This window comes from Falco biarmicus, chromosome Z (assembly GCF_023638135.1).
Source record: "Falco biarmicus isolate bFalBia1 chromosome Z, bFalBia1.pri, whole genome shotgun sequence".
NCBI lineage: Eukaryota > Metazoa > Chordata > Aves > Falconiformes > Falconidae > Falco > Falco biarmicus.
Window position 1 is genome coordinate 55,945,806 of NC_079311.1, and position 27,395 is coordinate 55,973,200.

General features: G+C 38.8%; 2 protein-coding genes across 5 annotated transcripts in view; one reads left to right on the forward strand and one right to left on the reverse strand.

The window, feature by feature from the left end:
- RFX3 (regulatory factor X3) overlaps positions 1-27,395 on the forward strand; it is a 128,091-nt gene that overhangs the window by 27,319 nt on the left and 73,377 nt on the right. The window lies entirely within an intron of this gene.
- Positions 12,338-12,907, reverse strand: LOC130142197 (E3 ubiquitin-protein ligase Topors-like). Its single transcript, XM_056323689.1, has one exon. It carries the CDS (start codon positions 12,905-12,907, stop codon positions 12,338-12,340), a length of 570 nt encoding a protein of 189 aa, XP_056179664.1.

Genomic DNA, 27,395 nt, shown 5'->3' on the forward strand with positions numbered 1-27,395 from the left:
AGGGATATTTCAGTTTAAATGACAAGGTACTTGGGAATTGATTTATCAGTCATAAGCATTAAGCAGAGTATATTTTGATAGGAAATATCTGTCAGGACTCACTGGTTTCAGTCCTAGAAATCTGACAATAATTACTTCGGGCTATATATTGCCAGTTCATTACTACTGAATCTCAGTGGATCAGAGATGTCAGTGTATTTCCTCTTCTGACACGTCTGTGAGACAGGGAAATAGGACTGTTCTTTGGGGATGGGAAGGCTGAAACTCAGGCAGGCAAAGTGACATGTGGAAGACCATGAAAAGGGATATGGAAAAGCAGGGTACTGAATTTAAAGATTCCAACTCTTGGGCAAGGATTTTCACTGCATGTACTACAACATTTCTGAGAGTTATGGTCTTTCTGGCCTAGAGGCTACATAGAGCATTAAATATGTTGTCCACTGGATATATTTAAATTCTTTTTCTACCCTTAAGTCAATGAAATAAACTATATTACATAAACCATTAAATGATTTATGGAGATAGATGGTCATTGTTATGTATATCACTAAAGTGACAGCTGAAATGATTCCCTTCTGTTAATTCAGAATTTGACCCTCTGATGTGTGTCATCTCATTTGTATTGCCCATTAGAGGGCTGAATTCTAAACCTTTTAGAAAGTGATGAGAAAAGCAAGTTGGTTAGTGCACCAGTTGCATTCTAACGAAATTGATTAAAATAATCTAAACTTTTATTAATGGTTTAGGTGTTTATTTTTATCGTGTTGCACAGGTCACCCCTTCTTAATGATATTACAGTTGTCTGAATCAGCAAATCTACTGAAACAGCATAGTAAGCCACCACAGTTTATCCTAAAATGAAGTCAGTCAGGAGCCAAAATACAGTTTCTGTGATCTAGAACTTCCAGGATTAGCTGCAGTTTAGCTACATTCTTAGTGAACTCAGGTCTGTGTAATTCCATGTTCATAATTAAATTGCAGAAGCTAACATAATTAATGAAATTTTTGAAATTTATTGTTGTCCATGACCGTAACATAATGTAGGAAGAGCTATATCAGTTTATCATCTTATCTTCAGTGGTACTATTGCAGCTGACCTATTAACATCTTCATTAACTGAAGTTTAAGAAATAAGTTGCACATGCTTAGTCACTGTAGGGGACCATTTAATGTATGTAATGTAGTAGTTTTTCTTGATGGCCAGATAACTGATTTATCAGTATGATCTGGTCTGACAGGTATCTAATCAAAAGCATTTAAAATTATATGTAGGTAAGAAAGAGCATAATAGTGATTATTACTTTTTTCTAGTTAATCTTTCTATCATATGTCATTGATATAAAATGTTTCAGGGTTTGAAGAAATTTCTGCATACTGTCACAACAAAAATCAGTGAAACAGAGCTAAATATTTGTCATATGGTTTCAAATCCTGTATCAGTCAGGCTTCTTCAGTAATCATGAGGAGGTGGGAAAGAAATGAGATGTTTGGTACATTTCATACAGACATGCATTTGGAATTGAAAACTACTAGGTGTGTGTAGTATTTCTACCAAGTGCTAGTCTTAGAAGTAAGGATTGGTGCATCAGCCTGTTCTTAAGTGAAATACCTTTCCACTAGCCTGTTACATTTTTGTTCACTTTGTGTTTAAGGTTTCAGGGAATTTAAAGACTTCTTTTGAGCTATGACACAGTAAACTGTTTAAGGATGCTTGCCTGAATAACTCTTTTGGTTTCTTTGTGCTGCTTCTGCTGTTACATCATTTAGATACTATGAGGATAGTGGTAATGGGTGTTTTAGTTAGGAAATGTTAAGTTCTGTATTACATTTTTTGGGTTTTTTTACTTCGCTTGAAAATTATTAGTCCCCAGTCCTGATTTTTTTTTTTTTTTTTTTTTTTTTTTAGGCTGAACTGGAATACCACTATACCAATGCTAAAACTAAAGCTATACAGCATTCACTGTAATGAAGATTTATCAGAAACCCTAGAGTTTAGAAACGAGTGTTTTTATTTCAAGAGTAAGACAGAACACAATTCTGGTAACAGCTGTGCTTGCTAAAGTGCATGTCTAGATACCAGTCTGTGTAGAAACTGTATAGCAAGTGTTCCATAATATTATAATGTAGTAACAATATACTACCTACCTAGTTTTCTACACTATAATGAACATATAAGCAAGCAATATGAATAAATTGGTACCTTACCTCATTTTCATCCCTAACCATCCTTTTTTTTTCTTTTTTTTTTTGTTAGGCTCCTAGATGAAGTGCTGCTAAATCTAGATATTTTTCTTCAAATATGATTCCAGATTTTTTCTTGGAGCGTTTTGTGTGTGTGTGTGCATCTCTTTTCTGCCACCCTGTGGGCCAATTTATTTTATTTCTAGAATGAATTCTTCCTGTTTCCTGGAAAAGAATAACTATGTTTTTTCTTACATGGATTTTTCTGTGATTGTTTGCTACTCATTTCTGCTTTCAGAGCCAAATTTAACAAAACTCCTAGTATTTCAGATTGCACATTAACTACCTTGGGAAGCTGATCAATTAAATTTCTATTAATGGCCTCGTCTCTGTCCTTGTTATTGTTCCTGAATTTTTGTAAGTAGATCAGCAATAGGAAAAGACATAATTTGTAATTACTGTTCTTACAATATACATTTCAAGGTAATAGAATGTATGTAGGCCAATTAATTTCTATAATTTTACTTCAACTTCTTCTCACAAAGCAAACCAAGCAGAAATCTTTGAATAAGGTATACAACTTTTACCAGAAGAATATGTAGGCATAATACAGGAATGAATTTTGACTTATGACTGGAAATATTCTGTAGTCATAAAATTCTTGGGACAAGAAAAAATCCTTAGTTTGCTTATACCATTTGTCTCTCTTTCATCTCCTGTAGATTTACACATTTTAGTACGTGTTCCTCTTGATTCCCATAAAGGCTAAGGGTTCCAGCAGGAGTTAATCCGGTCAGTTTGAAGTATGTGTGTAATTTTAGAAGGTGAAAAAGCACAGGTGTTTATTTTTGGTTATCTGTTCTGGAATCAAGTTACTGTGTCCTGCAAAAGCATAGAAGTTTTATTTTGTTATGTGTTCCAGCAGGACTCATGATTCTATTACATTTGCATTTGATGCATGTTAACGTGCTGTTTATCTACTGATGTTAACTAATCTACAATAGATTTAATAATCATCTAGTTGTTAATTTTAGATTGTCATACATTTTTTTTTCCTATGGAGATGTCAAGATATTAATTAACTTTCTCCATTTATGGAATCCAGAAGTTTTAAGAACTCTTCACAAACTTGGCCTTTAAAATAGGTTTGAATTTGATGTCTAAATAGGTATGCCATTGGGAGGACAGCTAACTCTAATCTAACTGTGAGGTTTCTGGACTGCGTTGCTGATGAGCTGGCTGAAAAAAATGTGTAGAAGTAAACGATGAACGTTCTGGCACGAAAGTGTCAAGCAAAAGACCTTTAGTCAACATTCCTTGAATGTGGCAAGACACATGATTGCCAGAAGGGGTCATTTTAAAGATGGAATTAAGGAATTTTGCTGTATTTCTTTATTCATGCCATGTTCACCTACATCTGAAATAATATGGCTAGAATTTCAAAGGGTTTTCTTCTGCTAACTTAGTAGCAAATGGTGCCAATCTAAGAATGAAGGTTTAAAGGTGGCCAAGTGTTTGAATTTTCAGAAGGTTAACTGACAAAGTGGTCCATTCATTTGTTGGCCTGTACTTGGACAACTTCCTCTATGGATAGCTGGCTGACTGTGACAGTGGTTTGAAAAGGGAAGATCTTGTTGGAAAATCAAGTTTTGTACAGGGGAATCAATGAGTTTGTGGAAGCAGACACAAGGGAAGGTGAGGCCAATCTGTCAGACTGACACAGCATTGGGAATTGAGAAAGCATGTTTTTTAAGTATGTGCTATAGGTGAAAGTGGGAAAGGATCAAGACAGTGTAAGAGTAGTGAAGAAGTTTGAGAACTGTTGTTCTTACAAAATATAGTAATTTATGTTTTTGACAAACATGTAGGAAAAAAATATAGCAACTTCTGTAGTTTAGCCAGTTAGAAAAGTGAGCACAGAAAGTATACTTTTTGTCCTTATCTCTTCCTCTCTGCTTCTATTCTTCCCTGTCCTGCTTTTTTCCCCTTATACTTTGCTGGATAAGAAATTGTGATGGAATAAGACAGTAAAAGAGATTTTTAAAAGCTTACACTTGAGGTGAGTGTCCTTAAAACTTTGTAAAGGAAGTATTCTACATACATTTCATAGTTTAAAAAGCCTTTAGGTAGGTTTCTTTTTGAAATGTCAGTTGAAATATAAGTTGTAATATTTTTCTTTTTTTGTGAGATACCCAACCTTTCTAGTCTAAAAATTGAACAGTACCACATAAAGTTTAAATTTTCAACCACAACTTGTTGTGATTTGTAGATTATTTTTTTCTTATACATAGAGATTCTCTACTTCTGTTAGAATTCTAGATGTGATAAAGTGAATATTCTCATTTTATATGGCATATGCATCTTTAAAATAATATAGGGGATTGTTTATGGAAAATCAAATCCTTATAGTTTTTATGCCTGATATGTCTTTGTTTGCTTTTGTGTAAATATTTATTGCTTTATGATAAAATCCTGCTTTCCAGAAAGAGGAGGGGGGAAATGGAGTTAAAATGTGAAAAATATTTTAGCTTGTCCAAGGCTTATGTTAACTTAAATAGATCTTGGTCTTCATGGTTGACAGCTGTAGATCATTAGCTTTTTCTTCCTTAACAAAGAAAGCAAATGGAGCTTCAAGACATTCATTGCCTTTTCTATCATCATCATAATTTATGTATTTAAGTTATGCAGTTTCTTGAATTGTTTTAGTGCTAAGCTGCCTACATTACATGCAACAGGAGTGACAAGTAAAAGCTGCAAAGCATATTTGTGTTGCAAGAGAAGGAATGATTGACAACTACATTCCTCTCTACAAGAAAAAGCTGTGTTTCAAAACCTAAAAAATGTCCTAAATTAATAATCCTTACCACTTTAGATTTCAAAAGTTAATTCTAAAGAGCGATTACCACTTTGGTTGCTTTCAGTGCGGAAACAACAATAGTTAAAATACTATTCTGAAAGTGAGTTCTCTTTAGAAATGTGTCCATTAAGGGAAAATACAGAGAAAATAGTATGTATTTTATACTCTCATATGGAGTAAAAATATTGTTTCAAAGGAACCAAATAACAATGTCAAAACTAATCCAAATATGTACTCTGGAAGGCACAGGGACTTGAACTGAAAAATTAAAAAAATACCATTTTGGAAATAATTCAGGACTTTTATCTTATGAGGTATAGTTGTGAGAGATGAAAGAAGATCCAGGAATGAGGGTTTTAGTCTAGAAATTTACAGTCTATAAACCTGTGTTGCTGATTCACTGTATGTTTTCCAGAACAAATTGTTTAGGTGTGCCTACCCAAAGGTGTTTAGGAATGTTAATTCCTCTTAGCTAATCCTTAGGATCTTTAATTATTAGTTTGGTTTTCATTTTCCCCCTAAAGTGTGGGGGTTTTAAAGTTTGTCAAAACACTTGGCATAATTTCATATTGTGATTTAGCATCTTGTGTATGTTGCTGAATTTAGAAGGAAATGGCTGGGATTTAAGAGATACGGGTCTTGGCTCACCATCTTTTCTTTCTTCATTACTAATTCCATGGGTTTTTTTCCAGTCAGATTGAAGAGCTTCCTTTTGAGGCAAGTAATATATTGGTGCAAAACTGAAAATATCCTAATCAGCAGAGAAGAAATGAGGCTAAATTGAGGGCTAAAATTGTTTAGCATAAATCAATCTCCAAAAAATGTTTTGAATCTCAAGTATCAGTGGGTTTTTTAATCTTATCCACTTATTTTACAAAGATTGATCTTGATCATCATTTATGATCAATGAAAAATTATTCAAAAGCAGATTGTATCATGGCTCTTAGTCACTATCGGCTACTGTCTGTAAATCAGTCCTCACACTTTCGTCTTTTGTATCACCTGTAAGCTTGCTGAGGTACAACTCTGTCCTTCATTAATGACTTAGATAGCAGATGTTAAACAGTACTATACCCAGTATCAATCCTTGCTAGTACTTAACTAATGACTGGCCTGCAGGTGGACTTTGTGCTACTGATGGCTGACAATCCTCTCTTCTTAAAATCCCTTCAGAGCTCTTCTGAAGATACACACTTACTATTTGTGAGAGGTCACTATGATGCAGGATTCTCTCTTGAGCCTTACTGTTGTACCTATATGCTTATACAAAACGCCTGTTGCTCACAGGAGATACTTGCAGCTGTGTATACCCTGGTTCATATGGATTGCATGACAGGCATCTCTATCAAATTCACACAACATGTGTTAGGCTGATTTTGCTAACAAAATCCTTTTAGCCTCCTGTAGCGTAAACCAGTGTACTGCATAACTATTAGGGATTGTAGCATGAGATGCATCAAGCAGATTTAGGGCTACTTAGTAAAGAAACATGGTGGTTATATCCATGAATATCTGAACCTTGTAGCAAAGGTTTCTGAGCTACAACTCAAAAATCAGTCTCCTCTTATCATAAACTTCTCCAGTAGTATTTGTCTCTCTTAAATGCGTCAGATTTGTGTATGCATACCAGCTCTTAACCTGTCATGCTTTTGATCCAAACACATTTTCTTTTATCTATGCAACACAATTGTTGAAACAGCTTTATAGTCTTCATTGCTCTCTTTCTGCAAATCTCATACTTTAGTAGCAACTTTTCCCTGTGCTTCCCTCACACCCCATAATGATAGCTGTGCTGCAGTGTTTCTGATGACATAGTGGTACCAAGTTTCAGATGCCTTACCAAAGTACCTCTGTTTCCTTTTTGGGCAGGAAAGGAGGGGAGGGTCCTATCTTTGATGATTTTTTTTTTCTTTTCTTTTTTTTTTTTTTGACACACAAGATTGTCGTTATACAAATCCATTTCCTAATCAGATTAGATGCAATCATTTCATTAACTTTCACTTCCCTTGCTTATGCTGTCATCAGTAGTAGTATTTTTTCCTGTGCTTTTTATTGTTTTGTTTTATGAAATTAATAAAACTTTCTCAAACTTTTTTCCTTCTTATTTTGAAGCTCTTATTACATCATGTTTGAATGAATCACAAATTCAGATAGGATCTAAGATTTGAGAAGAGCCCTGACTCAGTGAATTGCTGGTACTGACTGAACATTCTAGAAACCAAATGACAGAATCGGCTCTTAAGCTATTATATTTTATAGTGCTTTTGTTCTTCCTGTACAAGCTGGAGGATCTGACTAAAGTTCACTTCATGTTCTGTAGTACACGAAACACACTGCACAGGGTACAATTCTCCTTGCCAGTTTCAGAGTCTGTTTTTTGCTGTTAGTTATTTACCTTCTCCTTCCATTTTCTGTCTGCTTTCTGTGTCTAATACAATAATTCTTCAAAAAATGTACTGCTTATCATAAATACATAACAGAAGTTTTTAATCATTTCATTATCGTAAAGATAGATCATTCATACAATTGTTAGTTACTCAAAAATTGAAATGATAAAGTGGTAGTATATTGTGACTTTGTAGTATATTAATTTCTGAATGTATTTTGTGTGACATTTATTGGAGTGTGATAACAGTAACCATTTAAGCTGAAGGCAGTATACCCCCTGTTTGCTTGAGGTCAGATTCTACTTTTCTGTTTTGTATACTGCTGTACTTCATGTTAAAATCACTCACTTCCATGCTGATTTTTTTTGCCTTGCTTATATATACCTAGAAACTTGTTAGCATTTGTTTGAAATTTGCTAAAATGGAAGACAACAAAACCCATCAACAGCTTTTTAAACTGTGTAATTTTTCTGTATATGGTAATCTAACACAAGGCAATGATCATTTCTGATGATTAATATTAAAAAATATTGTTGTTTAAATGCATTTTGTTTCAGTATCTGCAGTTTACAGGGAGTTCTTTTCAGAAGACAGACTAAAATTCCTGCCAAATATCATACTGTTTTATCCCACCCCTCCTTGTTACCCTCGGGAGCCACCTTTTTGTCATTGCTGTCTCCTCCCATGTGCACAGAGCGCCCTTGCAACTGGCTGGAGCAACTGCCCCAAGCATTTTGCCCAAAGCAGGATGGAACACAAGGTGCCCTCCAGCTACAGGGTCAGGGCCATCACTTTGCTTCATCCATCATCTCATGGCAGGAAGCCATCATGTCTGGCCACCTTGTAACCCACGTGCTTATGTACTGCCCTGCAACTGGCTGCCAGCGCTGCCAGCATCAAAGGCATGTGACCTCAGCGCACTTTATGGTTGGCTGCTTATTTCCTTTGGACCATAAAGTTCCCAGATATAAACATATGTCCATGTGTTTATGTGTATGTGTATTCATAATAAATCTAGGTATAAAATGCTTTACAAAGATGTAAATATACATCAAAGTAGAAGTAAAATATGTATCTTATATATAGCTTTATAGAAGTATTATATACGATATAGATATCTTTACACTGTATGAAGTATATACAAACTAAATATATATATATCTCTACATAAAAGTGTATGCATAAAATGAAAGAGCTAATGAAATCAGTTAATTCAATTTTAAATGTGAATGGAATGTAATTAAATAACAGCAGAAAGTAGGTTGGGACCCCGCACTTCACAAGCTCGGTGATCAAATCCTGACATGTTTGGAGTGGAGGGAGGTACAAGAGGACAAGGAGGTCAGAATGGGGAGAAGGGCATGATCAAGTGGGGACATGCTAAGGGGCTACTGGCCTGTCCTCAGAGATGACCCACCAAGGGGGCCCACTGTGCATCCCCTGCCATGTGCAAAGAGGAGCCCGATCCTGGAGCCCCACATCTGGCACTAAACTGCCTGCCTAGATGGCCATGCACTGGTAGTTGCTGGGGTAGCTTTGGGGCTTTGCACTGTGTCACAAGACACAGGCATTGCTCTCTGCAAAAGTGGAAATCCAGAATGAAAGGCCAACTTCAGAAGAACATGGGTGTGGAGACAGTAAGGACAAGCCCCAGCAGGACTCACCACATGAAGCAAAGGAGCCATCTGACAGGCCTGTGAATAAGGAAACAATTTCCAGGTAAGGTTCACAAAGGAAGGGCAAGTGCTGGTGAGAACTGCCTTTGCTCACTGCTTTGGGGGAACCTTGCAGTTCCTTTTAATGCCACGGTGATGTACAGGCTTGTGCTATATCTGTTTCCTTCTCCTTAGGTTGATGTCCTTACAGAACACTTTAAAAAGCTCCAGCTGACTAGCTGAGGAGGCAGAAGACAGAATTGCTGCTATCTGGGCCAGCAGCAGTTACAGAATGAGCAGAGAAGGAACAGCAGCTTTCACGGAAGAGTGGCAAAAAAACCCAACAGAACCTTGGAAAAGTGTGATCAATGAGTGATATCCATCATAACCAGTTAAGAAAGTATCTCTGTGTTTGAATTCAATCATGGTGAAGTGTTTTGTTTCTTGTATGTGTGTAGTAATGGCATGCCAATAAAGACGTCTATGCTGCCACTCCTTTTTAAAGGCGTTTGTGATGCTCCTAGGGAGATGTGGAGCTTGAGGGATATAAATCCCTCTTTAGAAGTTGCTAAAAGCCCAACTTTTGGTACAAACTGGATGGACCCAAGTGGCAACTCGACTTGCAAACCAGGATACCTGCACGTTATGCAAGCTACCAAGACAACACCTTAAGAGAAATGAGGTGGTTGTAGCAGAGGCAGCAAATTGGTGTATGTGCACTAGTATTCCAAACATGACATTGCTGTTAAGTACAGCTTAAATATGATGCTAGAACTGTTACACAAATATGCCTTTGCCATTGATCTGAAAGGCATATGGGTTCTGATATAGCTGGGGCTTTTAAAGCCATTTTTAGCTGGCAGTGCACATACCAGAAATTACAGACTGATGGAAGAAAGTGTTTGGTTTGGGTTGGTTTTTTAAACCAGCCTTTATACTGCTTTAAGAGCTTGTTTAATGCGTACCTTCTTGGTGCTAGCAACAAAGCAAAACCTCCTCTGCAGCATGTTTGGATAGGTTGTTTAAAACTAAGAGGTGGAGATACTTTAGTGTACAACACTTTGTTACATTGATGAGTTACCAGGTTTCTCAGGAACTATAACCATAGCTTCCACAGAGCTATGGGAGACAGACCTGTGGGTGTGAACCCTTTAAACTCTGTAAGGGTCTGGAAAACCAAATCAGAGGACTGATTTAAAATTAAAGAATATGTGCCTATGCTCAGAAAGGCAGATCATATCAGAGTGTGTATTACAAAAAAAGATTTGAGAATTATTATCATCAGATGTTCATGAGTGATGACATGTCAATAGCTGAAACTGTAGGAAGGAAGCAGGTACCCACCTGTGCAGTTAATAGACTATGGCCATGAAGCAATGGACGGGACATTTTACCTGGAAGAATTTCAAAAAGTGGGTACCAGTGAGGACAGAATCTACAAAACTGACAAAATCATTGCTGCAGAAGTGAAAGTAAGAAACAAACAGCAGCCCAAATCCAGGACATGTAGTGACTGGAATTCGAGTGAAGGTGAAATAAGGATGGCAGATGGCAGTTTCTTCCTTATGCTAGCCAGAAATCCCAGCACCAGAATTTTCCCACAAAGCATCTCCAGCCTCACCATAGATTTGGTGAGGCCCCTGGAGCTCTCCAGCAAGTGAGAGGTGAGGTTTGCAGCAATACAGTACCTGCACAGAAGGAACAACCTCGGTGAAGATGTCACCTTTGAAATAGCAAGGTAAGACGTGGCTGGGTAACACGTGGCAGTATACTTTGCAGAAATCCTATTATTACTGTCCCTTACAATGTTGATAAATGTACAAACCATCTTACTAACACCCACAGAAGAGCTTCAGCCATTGACTCTCCAGCTGTTGCCCTGGCCTGTATCCTGTCATGAATAAAACACCATAAAATGCATGCATATCCTTAACTTTATCTCTTGTAATGCTATTCATAAACGTATTGTGTAAATAAAACTTAGAACACAACTGAAAAATTGTGCGTGCATTCTTCAGCTATTCCCCCAATTTATTTATTTTTTTTTTAATGGGCAATATAGATGTCAAAGTTGAAAGTTTTAATGACCATTTACGTATTACAATAAATAGTTCAGGGTGAGGCATTGGGCTTTTTTAGGTAGCTTTCTTTTCTAACGTAGTGTGTGTGGTGCTTCTCAGTTCTCATTCACCTTTAATTGTTCCAAGAGATCCTGGTTTGCTGCTTTACCTGTGACAGAAGATTGGACATTCACCACAGCCAGGACGTTAGCAAAAACATTCCAATCTTTAGGTGTTCTCAAGCTTAAAGGGGCTTTGGGCAAATTGTTGGGGGCAGCTACTCCATCCAGTCCCAGGGTGCTCTGCACATGTGGGCAGACAGCTATGACAAAATGATGGCTCCTAAGAGGCAAAAAGGATGGGATGGCAGGGGCAAACTGATGACATGGACAGAGGGAGAGAGAGTTTGGGGCAAGTGGTCATGGTGACAGGCAGAGTGGGCAGATCTCCCTTTGGATGCTGAGGAGCAGTGCATCTGGTCCAGTGTGCTGTCCTTGTACCCCTCATGTACAGCTTTCCAACCTACCTGCATCTTTCTCCTTTCCCGAGCATTCAGAATACTGCATGGTCCTGGCCATTGTGCTTGTTCTTTAGGTACCATGTTCTGAAGCTGTGCTTCGGCACTTCACTGACCCACTGAAGGGGAGTTTGTGGTCTTGCCTTTCCTGCCCACATGGCCACTGTGTACAGAAGGCAGATTAAAGGTGTGGGATGGTTTTTGATGCAAAGGTAGTTCATTGCACGCTGCCACTCTGAGCCAGATGGCTTTCAAGGGTCATTACAATAACTAATTTCACTGATAAAATGGGTATAATTTACATATCTGCTTTATTGTAAACTTCCCATTCAGAATGCATAAATACAAGCAATAGTGGGTATGGACTTTTCAGAGTGTTCCGGATCTCAGCAGGTTGCTGTGTTGCAGGTGTAAGGAGTTATATGTGTTGATTCTGGTATTCATAACTCATTTTAAAAGGTGCAGAGTTACACCACATAAAGTGATTTTTTTGTTTGTTTACAGTCAATCTCTTGGCATAGTAAATGACAGCTTTTACTTATGTATTTGTTTATGTAGTGCAAATACAACCGTTATATGTAGAGGAGAAGATAAAATTACACCTTCCTCACCAACCAGTTTAGAGTGTTCATATAGAGGGTACCAAGTGGTTTTGAAAGCTCTGAAAAACTTCTGAATCTTTATTCTACGTCCGTGAAGCCAACAATCTGAGCTTGCAGTGCCAGCTCATCAAAGCGGAGAACAGGTCCATTGGCAGGGCTGGCTGGGCGTTCCCCTGCAGCCTGTTGGGTGGAGGGGTCGGAGGTCCTTGGAGCTGTGCCCTGCCACGCTGCTGGGTCCTGCTCCGCAGACCCCCTTCTGCCAGCGACGGGCTCACTGGTGGGCCTTGGGCGCAGGTTGTAGCGCTGCTGCAGGGTTCTGCTGTAGACCCTCTGCCTGGCCGCGGTCCTCTGCCGGTGGGCGGATGAGCCCACAACGTACTCCTGGTAGTCGTCATCTGCCCTCACAGTGTGCAGGATGCAGCTGAAAGGCCGCCTGCAGAGTGGGCACGGGGCTCTCATGGCAGCCCACTGCTGGATGCAGTCAAAGCAGAAGGCGTGGAAGCAGGTGTCGAGGTAGGCTGTGTTGTCCGTGCTGTCCAGGCAGATGGGGCATGGGCCATCTGCTGCTGCCTGCTGCTGCCCTGCGCGCTGCAGCTGGCTTGTGGCAGAGCCACTGTCCTGCAGAGCCTCTTCAGCACCTGACGCCATGTCCTGCCAAGAGATGTGCAAAGTGCTTGAGCTTTTCTAGCACAGGGAATGAAAGAAAGCCCCAGAAGGTGGTGAGAGAGGGGAGGAGGTAAGGTCCCCCTGAAGGGGCTCTTTGCAGGCTGGAAAGTGGCTAGGCAGCTGCATGGACTGCCCTCCCCACATGTGCCTGTCCCCGCGGGGTGCCTCAAGCATGTGCCCCCCAGTCAGGGCACCACCACCCCCCCCTGCACTCCCCCACAGACAGGCAGCATGGCTCGAGCTAGCACAGGTACCTGCAGGAGGTGATCAGGGAAAGCAGAAGAACTGGCTGGGAGCCTGCAGTGGTGCCAAAGGCCCCTGTATGCTCCTCAAGCTCACAGCCCTGGGCCAGCTGCTCTGCAGCACCCGCAGCACCCGCAGCACCCATGCCAGCCGAGTCTCTGCACCAAGGCCACGCTCCGGGCAGAGGCCCGCGGTCCTGCTGGAGGTCGCAGACAGTGTGTGTGCACTCGCAGGACAGTGAAGAGCGGTGAGGTTGGGGCCATCACAGATGCCCCCCATGACAGCTCAGGAGTCTCTGAGGCTGTGCCCCAAGCGCTACCCAGCGAGGGCAGCAAACACCCCAAAGGGGGAAAGCCCCCGCTTCACAGGATGTTGGCCATGTTTTTGTATCTTTTTGGCCAGGGGTTAACCTCAGACTCATCAGATCCCATGGTGACAGGCTGTTGCCTTGGGGCGAAAGGGCACAGCAATTGGCAGCACAGCAGTGCAGGCAGGAAACGCTGGTGACTTCCTTGGTCCCAGTGGAGCACCCAGACTTGGCTCCTCTGAGACCTGACAGAGGAGAAGGAATTGCCCCTTGTCTGTGGTGGGAAGGGACCCCTGAATGCCATCTCTTCTACACCCCCTGCTCAAACAGGGCCACTAAGAGTTAGTTGCCCGGGACCATGTCCAGATGGCTTTTGAATATCTCCCACAGTGGAGACACTGCAAGCTGTGCCATTGCTTTTTCCCACCAACAGTAAAAAAAACTTCCCTGATGTTCAGTGAGAACACCCTGTGTTTGAGTAATGGGCTGCAGAATGGATATCTGCTCCATCGTTAACCTCCACAGGCTCCAGGGGAACAGCCTGGCTCACGATGGTCTTCACTATGGGCTGCAGGGGAGTCTCTGCTCTGGCACCTGCAGCAGCCTCTCCCCCACCTTTTTCACTCATCTTGGTGTCTGCATAGTTTTCTCTCATGTTTTCTCACTCCTCTCTCCCATTTCCTCAGTCCTTTCCCCCAGCTGCTGTTGCATAGCTTTTTTTACCCTTCTTGAGTATGTTATCAGAGGTGTTACCGCCATTGTTTATTAGCTCAGCTTAGGCCATGAGTCTGTCTTGGAGCGAACTGGAAGTTTGCTGACATGGGGGTGGCTTCTTCCATATTCTCACAGAAGGCACCCCTGTAGGCTCCCCACTACTGAAATCCTGCCATGTAAACCCAGTGCAGGAGCCCGGAACCAGACATGTCACTCCAAGCTTGATTCACTGGTGATCAGTAGAGGGCACGGATCACCTCCCTCAACATGTCTTCAATAATTTGTGTAACACAGGTGAGGATTTTTGTTGCTAGGTACAAGTTAGTTTCTTTCAACAGAGCTTGCACCAGAGGTGTTTTGTAAATTCAGGGCGGGATCTGTGGTACATATGCGCATGCATGTTAGTAGTTTAAACATGGAAGTGTTTCCATTGCACACTAAGAGTCAACGTTATGTGGCGTCCAAGTCTACCAATGTTAAGCTTGAATATTCAGTGTTCTATAGAAGGAGATGGTTCTGTTGGGAAGATCTGGATTATCTTGGAATTTGTTCTAACTTTGTTGGAGGAAGCACCTTTTAAATAACTTTATACTATTTCTTTTGTGTTATATGATGGCATGTAACTTTTCCCGTGGACATTTCCATATTGTTTTGGTATAAACACCTATAACTAGTACAATGTCATTACTTCTCCAAGGTTTTGCACCAGATTAATTAAACCAGTTTTTAGGTAGGCATGCTTGTATGTTTGGAAGGTTAATTAGTCATCTGGAATGTAATGTGACACACTGTCCTTAGCAGTGCTAGATTAATGGTTGGACTTGATGATCTTAAAGGTCTTTTCCAGTGTAAATGATTGTATGATTCTGTGTATATAAGTGTTCCTGTTTATTTTTTCAGTCCTGTAGATCAGGAACTTGGTTTTATTATTTCTGCACAGAACTTCCTGTTGTTTTTTAATATTTTAGCATTCTGTATAACAACTGATTATGTAAAATATATGCAATTTATTTGTATTTTAAAGAAAACTTCTGGTCCTACACCAAAGCCTGGGATTTTAACTTTGTCTTATATACCTTGCACAATGTATCTCAGACACCTTTCATCTTAATGTGCTGTGTCTGGTTAGGTGATATGTGCATAATACTTTCTTTGTGTGCACCATCTGTAAATTGAGACCATACAAATGCTGAATTATCTGTGTTAATATAGGATGTGGCACATTTCAGACATATTTCAGATACCAAGAGGGAAAATACACAATGGATTTTTTTTCCCCCAAGTGCAAAACTACTGTGGTTTTAAAGGTTTGCGATAGATAGAAGTAATGTGCAGGTATTCTTCTGCAGACAACATTTGTCCAGGAGCTTGAGAATCTTGGGAAGGTTTTAGCAGAGATGGGAAGGGGAAGTAGAGGAAAACACTAATGTAAATATCACAAAATCAGGTAAAGATACTATTGTGGCTTCTTCATATTCCAGGACATGTACCATGTCTCTTCTAGTAAGTAAAATAAAAGAAGGGAAGAAGATTTCATTAGTGTTTTGTTAATGTGTTTTCTTGCGGTGTGTGGTAAGTGTACAGTTCATCCTGGTATTCTAGATTCATGTAGTTTGCACTTCATAAGTAAATTTCTGTTTTGCCTGAAGTGCTTCAATACAGTAATTGAAGAAGTAGCAAATATGACTGGCTGCTTCTTTGGTAATTGTGCAGCCCTGACATTTCAAATCTGAGTAAAACATTTAGATTTGGCTTATTTGCAAACGTATTTGTTATGAAAATAAAATGGAAGAAACAGGACCAAAGCGTGAATCTGTTCATTTTTAAACTCTGTAAGTATTGTCAGTTGTGTCATCATCTTGATTCAGCAAAAAAGGAGAATCACTTGGGAGCATAGTGGAGTCTGACATTTTAACTGACTGTAAGCATTTTAATTATGGTGGCAGAGTTCTGCGGTTTTTTTGTTTTTTCTTGGATTAGAAAAGGGAATTCTGTTTGCTTGACAGCTAACACAGGGAATTCTTTAGTTTTTCACTTGGAAGATTAGAATGAAGACAAACGTATTTGGTATGAGGGTAGTGTTGTTTACTTCAGAATAACACAATGCAACATAGGAAATCAATGTTGACTCACTTAAGCTGAAAACAGTTCTTGTAGTAGCTTGGCATATTATTCTACTTCATAGTAGAAACTTGAATCACAATCCACAGAAGTAAAAAAAAAAGCTGCTCTTTACCAGAAATAAAAAATAAGCACTTTTCTAGCCATAATGTAGTCAGTGTCCTACCTGTCAATTAATCTCAAATATTAATGTCACTGTAATAGCTGCATTGACATATATGCTGTGAGCAGTAACACTTCAGCAAACTTCTTTAAAACGCATAGCTGTTTATGTGGTGTCTGACAGTCAGTTAGGCACATTTTCTTTTGCAGTCAAGCAACTCCCCATATAATGATTGATAGTTTTTGCGTGCCTTGTTGAACTGAACTTTAGTGGAACTGCCTGTAGTGTTTATCTCTCTTTATGCTAAATGAGTGAATAGTTGAGAGCACTTGGGGCCTTTCAGCTCTTCATGTTACAGTTGTCCTTCTGAAGTTACAAAAAAAAATTCCATATTGATTTGTGTTGCAGGTAAAATAAAAACTGTTTGCTATCTGTAGGAAAGGAAAGTAGTTTGGTCTCAAGTAGGGGTGAAATTGGTGTCTTGGAATATTAGCTCTGTAACAATAAACTATTTTTTGTACTGGAAGTCCATACATATTCATTTATACAGTGCAAGTTCCAAATGTTGGCATCAATCTCTCTTCCTGTGTGAAATCAGTGTAGGAGCATCAGCATCATTCCTTGAAAGTTAAGGAATACTCAAAGTAAGGGATGAAGCCTTTTTATGTAAGGAACAAAAGCTGTGAGAAAAATTACAGTAGGAATAAGACAGTTGTTTTCAGCAAAGACAACAGGCCTGCTGCTGTAATGCTGCAAGATTCTGTGCAGTGAAAGAAGAAATAATTGTTGTGTCTCTTTTAGCTGGAGATGAGAAGGTATCATGCAATAATGCAAGCAAGGTGAATGAAAATTTAGTGGGTGGTGATCTCCATTAATAATAAAGAAAATTTACATGAACTGGGAAGTATGCTAAGCTATTTCTTACACCTTACCAACTGGTTTTGAAATTGCTCTTACTATTTGTACCTGTCAGATGGTAGAGAAATTTGAGGTGTCTTTCTGTTTTTATCTAAGAGCTTTCTTTTCATCTTTTATTTGTGAAGATGATGCACAGATTCAAACTCATTCTTCACTGGAAATTTTCTTACCTTAAAAATGTCTGTCTTACTACATGTAGTGTTTCAAACTTAACCTTCCAGTCTACTTGCACCATTTTTGTGTTCCACCATTCTTTCCTGTACAATCACAGTGTATCAGACGCAGACAAGCTGTTTTCACTCTTACAGCCCTTTAGAATCTGGAACCAAACCATCAATAACTTCTCCTAGTTTGATTTTGAGTGCATTCTCTCCTTAACCAATCTTGTCAGCTGCTGCAGCCAGTCAGTATGTTTTTTTCACTTTCTGTGTATGGAATACTTAAATGTAAGTGAAGTTACCTGTAAGAAACTAAAACATTCCAGATTCTCTGGGTAAGTGTCCACTCTTGATGCCTAGAAAATAGCAATGGCTCAGCATCAGAGTGGCTAGTTAACCTGAATATAAGTTAATGTAATATTCAGTAGCTACTGACTTACTTGTTTTTTCTCCAAGATAATAAATGAGGTAAGAAGAGATAAATGAGATACAGGAAGAATGCTGTTAGCATTTTTTAGGTTGGATTAAGAAATCTAGGCACTCCTTAACTGTCTCTGCCTTTTTTAATCAAGGTCTAGGTTGTTTTAGCAAAACTACTGGATCACTGATGTATTTGAGAATTAGAGTCACTGTGCTACCATATAAGCATCATCTTTACCATTTAGAGTACATGTCATCTGGAAATTGGTACCTTTTAAAACTGAGTCTTATCTCAGAGAAACTCTGGTAACCAGAAGATAGTCTTTTAGTCTGTAACTCTAAAAGTACTTTGATGCACCTATTTCTGAAGTTACAAAGGTCATGAAATAGAGGAGGCAAGCAATTTACCTGTGCATCTTCAGGAAATTGTATACGTATACTTTTCTCAAGGCTGAGCAAATGCAGTTTGATCAACCTTTCCTCCCACATCAAATATTCTTGGCTTCCGGCCATGTTGGTAACCCTCAGCTAGACTTCATTGCCTTTTTTTGGTTTTTATTTGTTTGTTTGTTTGTTGCTGGGGAGTCAAAAACTGGGCAGAGTATTCCAGATGCGGACTGTGTGGTACTGAGGCACTTGCTGGCTACACCTTTCCTAGTACGGTCAAGGCTGCTGCTGGTCATCCTTGCTGCAGGATCAACTAACTTGCTGTTTTCTTTACAGAGTGCCGGTTGTATCTAAATACTTAGTTTTTAACATGTCAATGGCTGATACATGTTACAATGAGGTTGTTTAGGGAGATCAAAAAGACTTCAACATGTATGTATTTCAGTTAAGCAAATTAATGTCATGCATAATTACAACTACCAGCACAAATAAAGCATATGAGATTTCTTTTTATGATTTTCATTAGAATAGATAGCACATAACATACTGAGATTCATATTTTTAAATTTCATTGAAATAAATTAATAGATATTCCACTGTCAATCTATTAAACAGTTCAGTCCTTGCAAATTCTCTTTGCAATATAAAATAAAGCTTTCAAAGTATCTTGAGAGAGACATGTTCTGTTATAATAAGTGCTCTCAAGGCAGGGACAAATGTTCTACTATAGCAAATGCTCTCAAGCCAGGGACAGTCTTATGTAGTCTTAAGCAGAGGGAGGGACACTGCCCATTGGTACATAAAGTATATCAGATTATGGCTTAAAAAGCATACAAGCATCCTGATAAGTAAAAAGTCTTAAGCCACCAAGCTGTGGTTGGTTTAGGACCTGAAGTTATTCAAAATACTGATTTTTAAAAATTATTTCATTTTAAGTTCCATACTTTCAGGTTCCAGACCTTCATGTGAATTACTTGGTCAGCTCTTTATACCAGAAAGTTTGCATTTACTTGAAGTAGTTCAAAAAATCTTTGTCAGTTGTGGTAATTCAGAGAATACATCTACATGACACAGTGCAGAGATGGGCAAGCTGTGCCAGTGTTCAGGGCTGAATGAAGCTCCAAGGCTGAGTTAATTACTCGGGTGCTAAGGAGGAGTTGATACACCTTGCCCAGAGCATTCCAGATAATTCATGTCTGAATGGGATCGTAAAGAAGCTTTGCACTGCAGTAATTTAAATTCACAAAACTTTGGCTCATTCTGTACCTTATCCAAGGTAATTTCTACCTTATTTCTAGTGCTTTTTGTTCTTTTTAGTCAGTGCTTCTGATCAGAATGCACTTTCACCCTTTGGAATATTTTTTTTAATTTTAAGTATTACATAACATTTGCCTTCTTTTCTTTTTTGTATGCTCTTTAAGCAGAAACGTAAGCAAGGGTGAAGGTAGGTTAGGATAGAAGGGTAAGTTAGGAGGAAGGTATAAGGATAAGCAAGGTTTATTTAGCTAGGCAGCTGCCAGGTGCAGAATGACAGGAGATATAGATGAGTATGTTGAAGTTGCATCTGGATACAACTCTTTGTCCTCTTCCACATTCCCTGCCTGTTGACATCTTAAGTCTGGCGTTCCTAGTGCTTTCCTCTCCATTTAGCTGTGAGTTAGCATGATACCAAGCAGATTTCCATGTGCAGCTTAGGTGTGAATTGTTGCAGCTATTGCTGCAGAGTAATTGGGTACTGCTGCAATGGGAATATTGTGAGAGACACCTGTCAAATCTGCAGATTGCAAGCAAACATTTATTTATGCTCAGCTACTACCCAATTAGTCTGTTAAAAACTAAGAATCAAGCATTAATGAAATGCATCAGTTAAACTGTAGATTACAGTACTCTAAGTGATGGTTAATGTTGGCTCTGATGGCCATAGTCTTTGACAGTTCTTAGTCTCTGAGGCCAAGATGACCAGGCTTGTCTCTTTGACGTGGAAAGCTGGAATAAAACTGGGAATTTTTTCTCTTTCCCCAGGCTCCACTGAGTGTCACTGGCATTTAAACACTTCTCTGTGGGCCAAAACCAGTGTGGTCCAAAGGCAGTTTCACAGGTGGTGTTCTATTCTGGTTTCCTCAGAGGGATATTTCATGTTTGCAGACTGCTTTCCAGTCATCTGTTTCCTTCAAATAGTTGCAGGCTATGCCAAGCAAGTAAATACGACAAAATACAGTACTTCCAACTCTAATTCAGTCTTTTTAGGTGTCTGGATGCAAAGCAAACACAACTTTTTCATTTTTTTATTTTAAAGCAAGCAGTGTTACATCTGGGAGCAAGAATAAAAGCGTATGTTTCACAAATAGGCCTTCACACTACAGGGAGCAGGAAAGCTCCACTGAAAGATACATCCAGTCCCTCCACCTTTAGTGGGGTAAAGTAATCACTGGCTCATCAGCTGACCTGCATGACGTACATCCTTCTCTCACAAAATAACATTGCAGATTAAGAAAGATAGGAATGGGAGAAACTGGTGAGATTTTACCCAGTCTGTTCATTGTTTAGGCAGATTACATGTAGTTAACCTTGCATTAAGCCTACAGATACCCCATTGTAAGCCTGTTTGCATGTTTTCCAGTTCAATAGGGAAACAATTTGCTTTAGCTTGCTTGTTCAATTTAATCCCGTGTTTCTTATTTATTGGTGTCAGTGTTACTACATTTGTGTTGAAATCCCTTTTCTTGATATTTCCATAGATAAAAGACAATTGTAACTTCTGTATTGAATAACTGAATGGATTTTGCATAATTTTTCACCTTTTCAATGTTTTCTAGACCACAACCCTTACACACTTAGAACGTTCTTCTCCAAATAGCTTCCAGCACGTCAACAGTGTTTTTAACTAAGATTCTCAAATCTCAGAGCAGTATTCTGTATATTAGTAAGTCAGGAAAAGAGTATCATGTAGTAGAAGTAGAAGCAGTGGAGAGTAAGTGTCCAGAAGCTGATATAATACTGTCAGAAGTTGTAATACTTTTTTTCCATAAACACTGCTATTTGATATAGACATATTAGTAAAATTTTCTAGCATAGCCTTAGTTTCATTGGTTGCTACTAACTATCTCAACACTAATTTTTTTGAGAATATAAAATTTCCATTTTACTATAATGCAGTTCTTCCAGCAAAGATGGCAAAAATTGAATACAGAATTTCACTTACTTTGAAGGTATTGCATACATAGGGTTTCATCACATAGTTATCCAGGTACTGTAGTACATAATACTAGGTACTTCAATTAAATGTTTTATGAATTAGGATTATATCAACATCAGTGCTGCCTGCATGAAAATCATGTGAGCTATGTGTGAGCTTGTAACAATAATTCCAATGTTTTGAACTGCTTCAAATTCTCAGAAAATTAAGTAGTATTGAGATTTATATGTCCCTAATTAAAATGACCCAAAGCTTTAGCCATTTGGAATCTGGTAATTTTATGATGGATAAACTTTGAAGTAATCTTTGTGTAGTTCAGAACAAAGAAGAGGCATCTCTCTTCTTTTTCCCCTCAGATGCAGAATTTCATATTAGAATCGTTGTTCTCTAATTTGATGTAGCATAGCAAGAACGTGATGTTCCTGAATTTAATATTGGACTACTTTTAGTCTCTTGAAAGCTCTAAATAGCTGTGCTTAGAGCCCTTTAAGAGCTTTCATCAGTTTTTATCCTTCTAACCCTTTTTACTGTCCAGGGATTATAAATTCTAGTGTAGCAATTAATATGGATGGGAACCTGAATCTGGTGTGGTGCAGTCATTAGCAGATGAAAACTGGTGTTTCTTTCTCTACTTGTACCATTCTGATTTCTTTATTTTTACTTCCCCTATCCTTACTCATAGGGGAACCCTGAATTGTCACCTGTCCCATTGTCTGTTTTTTTACTACTGCTGAGGTGATGGGTAAAGGAAGAAAGTTAACACCACAGTCACTGGGGCACTAATTCAGGCATGAAGTGTTTTCTTCTCTTTGCACATGATGAGGAAATAGGTAACTGAAGCATTTGGAAGACATCATAGTGTGTATTACTAATTTCATAACTTTTAAACATGGCGTGTTAGGTGGCCCTTAGGGGTAATCACAGTATAAGTAATCAATAATAATAACTGTGGCAGTTTATTTAATATTTGTCGTAGTGTATCTGCAGGTTAGTTATGACATGGGCTAAAGATGAGCTGAGTCTTTTCATTGGTGCTCAGTGACAGGACAAGAGGCAACAAGCTTAAACTGAAACACAGTAGGTTCCCTCTGAACATGAGCAAACACTTTTTTACTGTAAGGGTAACTAAGAACGGGCATAGGTTGTCCAGAGAAGCTGTGGAGTCACAATTGTTGGTTATATTCAGAAGCTGGCTGGACATGGTCCTGGCCAGAAGGCTGTAGGTAGCCCTGCTTGAGTGCATTCCTTCCAGCCTTTGGGGCCATACTGTGATTCAATGAAAGTAAACAGGAAGCATCACAAAAAGAAAATTTGTAACATGAGGTAGCACACAGAGAACAGAAACTATTTCCTATAAATCTTGCTCATTCTGCTGATAAAGTAGATGACTCCAGCAATAGTTTTGACTTTCTCATTTTATGTTTTCACCTATTGAGTGATGTAAACAGTTTTTCTCCTTTTGTTTCATTAGTATCAGATTCATACTCTTTTGATGAAAGGACTGCTGCACAGTGTAATATTAGGGGAAGAAAACCTATAACTCCTGAAGCAAAATCTAAATCTACTTTCAGAACTGCAGAAGTGACAGAAACTGTTTTGTACAGGTGGTGCTCCTGTTTTCACGGTCTTTATCAGAAAGCACGGGCAATTGGGCAAAGTGCCTTGAATGATGATCATCAGTGCTTGAAGTATTATGTCCTGATCCCACCCTGCCCTGGACCAAAAAGCAAACCCAAGGATGACATTGTGTAAAACTATATTTTGTTAAGTATTTTTAAAGGTGTGAAGAAGTGGTGTTATACATGTGAGACTTCTTAATTCTGCTAGTATCAGTGGTGCAGCACAGTAAGACCTTGGCTCAAGCTAGAAATTCCATTTGATATCATAACTGTCATTCTGCGTAGAGGTATTTTTGGGAGGTCATGAATATGCTTGTCCCAGCGCATGAAAGTTATGTTAATATATTAAAGACAGGTGTTTCAGTGTAGGAAAGTACTGGAATGCTATTTAATGTAGATAACACTTGACTAACTGGGACTTAAAAGCCATAGTATCCTTGACTTTGCAGTATAAACATTAACTTAGAAAGCACACTAAAGTTACGGAAATCTTCTGTAATTTATTTAATTCTTTTATCAAAACTTGTTGGTGGTTAAACACAACAAAATACACAACCCAACAAGGAAGTACCCGTGAACTTCATCCTAGTGAAGGTTGTTTCTTAGAGACGTTTTCATTTCTTAAAAAAATTATAAAGTCATCAGATAGCTTGTATCCCTCCATTGCTGCACTCCAGTTACGTGAGCTATCCCACCACATCTCTGTGATCCCATCAAGATTATAGCCCTGCAAATGCACGCAGGTCTCCAGTTCCTTGAGTTTATTCACTATGCTGCGTGTGAACCCTTTGTACACCCCTTGATGTGTAAGTGCTTCAGAGAGACACCTTGGCATACTGTTTTCCCAGAGTTTGGGTAGTTTCCTCATAAAGATTCCTTGTAGCCACTTCCCTGCTCACATGTAAATGCTTGAGGTGACCCTGCTTAAGCCTTATTTTATTGAGTATGTGTTTCCTTTCATTCACATCACTCCAGGGCCTTTGCTTGTCAATCCTGTCCACCACTGCTTCACAGGGCTGCTGGTAACTCTTTCCCTCCCCACATTGTTCCTGGTTTAAGTCCCTTCTTACCGCTCAGCTGTTCTGCTGGCAAAGATACCTCTGTCCCACCTAATGAAGTGGATCCCATATCTCCTAAGCAGATGTTATCCTCAAAGAAGGTCATACATCCATAGAAAGCAAAGCCCTGTTGCCAGTGCCAGTTCTGCAACTGATTGTTGACACACAGTATCAGTGCCCTCCTGCTCAAACCTTTTCACCCAAGATGAAGTAGAACATCACTGGACTTTTCTACTCACAGCATCTCCAGTGCACAAACTCATGTCTTAGAATAGCATAAATGTAATTGTTTGATTATTTGCTAGTTCTGGTTTTTGAAACAGTCAAAGTCTTGTCCCAACAAAAACTCTTCAGAAGTTTTGTTTTGTCCTGTTGTTTGTGAATATAATCTTGTTGCTGATGTGTACTGATGTGTAGGGCTGGTGTGTAATACTGATATATTGTCTACCAAGAGTAAATGCGATTTTGAACTTTTTTCAGGTAAAATTAGTAGACAGATCAAAGTGAGAGAGCCATGAAATAGCCGTTCAGCCTAAGCATCCATGTGCTGTTGTGATCTGCTAGAAGTATGGAATTTCATTATGATAATTGTTGACTGGTACTGTTCTTAGGTACTTAATAATCTGATTTTCAAGATACAGCTTTTTGATCTTTAAACGTCTTTGAAGGAGTTAACAAGAGTTACTATTTGCATTGGTTTCATCCAGTGTGTGTGTATCTGTATTTCCTCCTGTTATTCTGCTATTGTAGGGCTTTGCTACTGAAATTGTATGTAAATCCAGAGAATTAGCTTCTATACTTCATTCAGTGCCATTTAGTTTACTGTTATTCCTCCCATAAATCAGTGAGAAGCTGAAAAAAAGAGTAATGAAATTCATGTTGCTAACTGAAATATTTAGCAAGTAGTTCTTACATCAACAGAGTCCAGCTGCCTACTTTGGTATCCCTAAGAACCTTGAGAGAGGACAAGCAATCAAGTAGTGTTTAGTAGGAAACTGTTATTCTAACATGAAAATATATTAGTATCTAAAAGTTATAGTTTGGGGTTTTTTTGTTCTGTGACTGGCATGTATTAACTGCCTTCTGCTTTACTGCTGACACATAAACGGCTCCTTCAAATTCCTAACATTGCTTATTTGAAGGCAGTTATTCATAAAATTTCTTTACACAAAAATTGAAAAGGAATGCTTGCCTAAAACTAGTGTATTATTTGAACTTGTTTCCATTTATACTATTGTTCAATAACTAAACATTCCGTATTGTAGAAGAATGGCTGCAGGGCGTGGCCTTAGAATCTCTGAAGATCTGCACAATCCAGGCCTGGTATTAGAATAGGCCTGTAATCAGAACTGTACTGAAGTTGCTGTGCTGAAGTTAACAAGAAAGGTAGCCTTGAGCTATTCTTGAGTCCTGAGACCAAGTAATTATGTTGTGCCAACACGCCGTGGCTGTAACAAGCTACAGCTGCTGGCAAAGCAGGTGCAGGGCCAAGAAAGATGGGGACCGGTCTGGCAATAGAGGGAGTAACAAACTACAAGGCTGCAGCACAGCAACACAATTAGCTACATGGATAGAATGCTCATTTTAGTCATGATAATTAGGGGTGTGAGAACGGCGCGCGTTTAGAGACTACTAACCAATTATATCTCTGCTTTACGAATATGCATGTGTATCGGCTCTATGTAAGCAGTGTTAGAAACTAATAAAGCTGAGCAAGATGCATAACTCATATTGAGCGTCTTCTTGACTCCGGCGAACCCTTCTTCCAATACCGTATTACTTGTGGAGACTTGATGTTCTGAGACGTTTTCCTTTATTGTGAAACACATTATGTTGCCAGAAATATGGGTCATTCATCATTATAAGTAGATAAGATCTTAAGATTAGCCTTTTATTCTGACCATTAAAAGCATGTCACTACTGCATGTGATTACGAGATCTAGTTTGCTTTACCTTCTGTGATGTTTTATTTAGCCTTCTAGAAGAGAAAAAAGAAATTTCTTGCTGCACTTCAAAGTAAATGACAGGCTTTCATTTTCTGCATTGAATTAAAGCCTGCTACATTATTTGATCTAAACAATAAAGCATGGGTAACTGAACAAAACTTTGCAAACTCTGGTAGCTTAGAGGTAAAGTAGTTCAGGATGAAGTAGTCCAGGAACAAAATAAATAGTAATCATTAATTTGACACATGTTAACAATCTCAAGTTAGACTCTTACACCATTCAGTCTTGGTATTTCAAGTCTAGAAAACAGAAGGATTCCAACTGAGAATTTGAGTATATTAAAAAGTCTTCAGGCAACTTAGACAGCATGTAATTGCACAGAGTATACAAGAAAGGGGTAATTCTCAGCATAGTAGCTTTGCCTGAGTTCTGCCCATTAGACTGAAGAAATACTGATGTTGTCACATTCAGCAGCTGGGCATGAGCAGTATCTTTTTCCGAACTGGAGGGGTCAATTTGCCTTCTTTCAGAATGTGGCCAGTTTAGCTTACATTCACATGATGCAACAAGGACTGGCTGTACAAAGCACAACCATTACAGATATGTGTGTCCAACTGGTTAATTAGCTAGAATAAAAAGGATCTTTGTCAAACATTCATCTGTTGCTTGTGATACACCTGATGGACCCATTAGGCAAAGACAAAGTCTTTCCTGCTGTGATATGCAGTTCCTTTACTTACATGCAGTATCAGTGAAAAATGGAGAGACTTCATTTAGATTGTAAAAATGTGTTCATGTAACTGCTCAATATTGAGGCATTGTAAAAGAATTACACTGACTGCTTCAGTAACATGGTGCTAGAAAAACTCCCAGTGATAAAGGTTGACTGTCAAACATATTGTATGGCATCTACAAGGAAAAATCTATACTGTGTAGTGAGCCATAGTAAAGAGTAAAGTAGAGACTTATAATGGAAGCAACCTAAATGCTTTCAAATAAATAGGTATTAAGTCATTAGGTTTGTTTCTGCTTAGGCAAGACTGCTGGCAAAGCTCCTATTCCACAACCATGCTTTAGCTATTCCAGAGTATTTACTGATAAATTAATCTATAGAGCAACCAGTTAACCTGTCCCATCGGGTTGTTAATAAAAATGTATTACAGTTCTGAGGTAGAGACATGCGTCAGATTGTATGCTTAAATGTAGGGCTATCAACAAATTGACTGTATGGAGTAAAATGGATTCAGTTGCCAAAACACTTTAATAAAAAATAATGTGCA

What these genes read in the sequence shown, in the direction of transcription:
- LOC130142197 (XM_056323689.1), bottom strand. Translation starts at nt 12,907, where the DNA reads ATGGCGTCAGGTGCTGAAGAGGCTCTGCAGGACAGTGGCTCTGCCACA.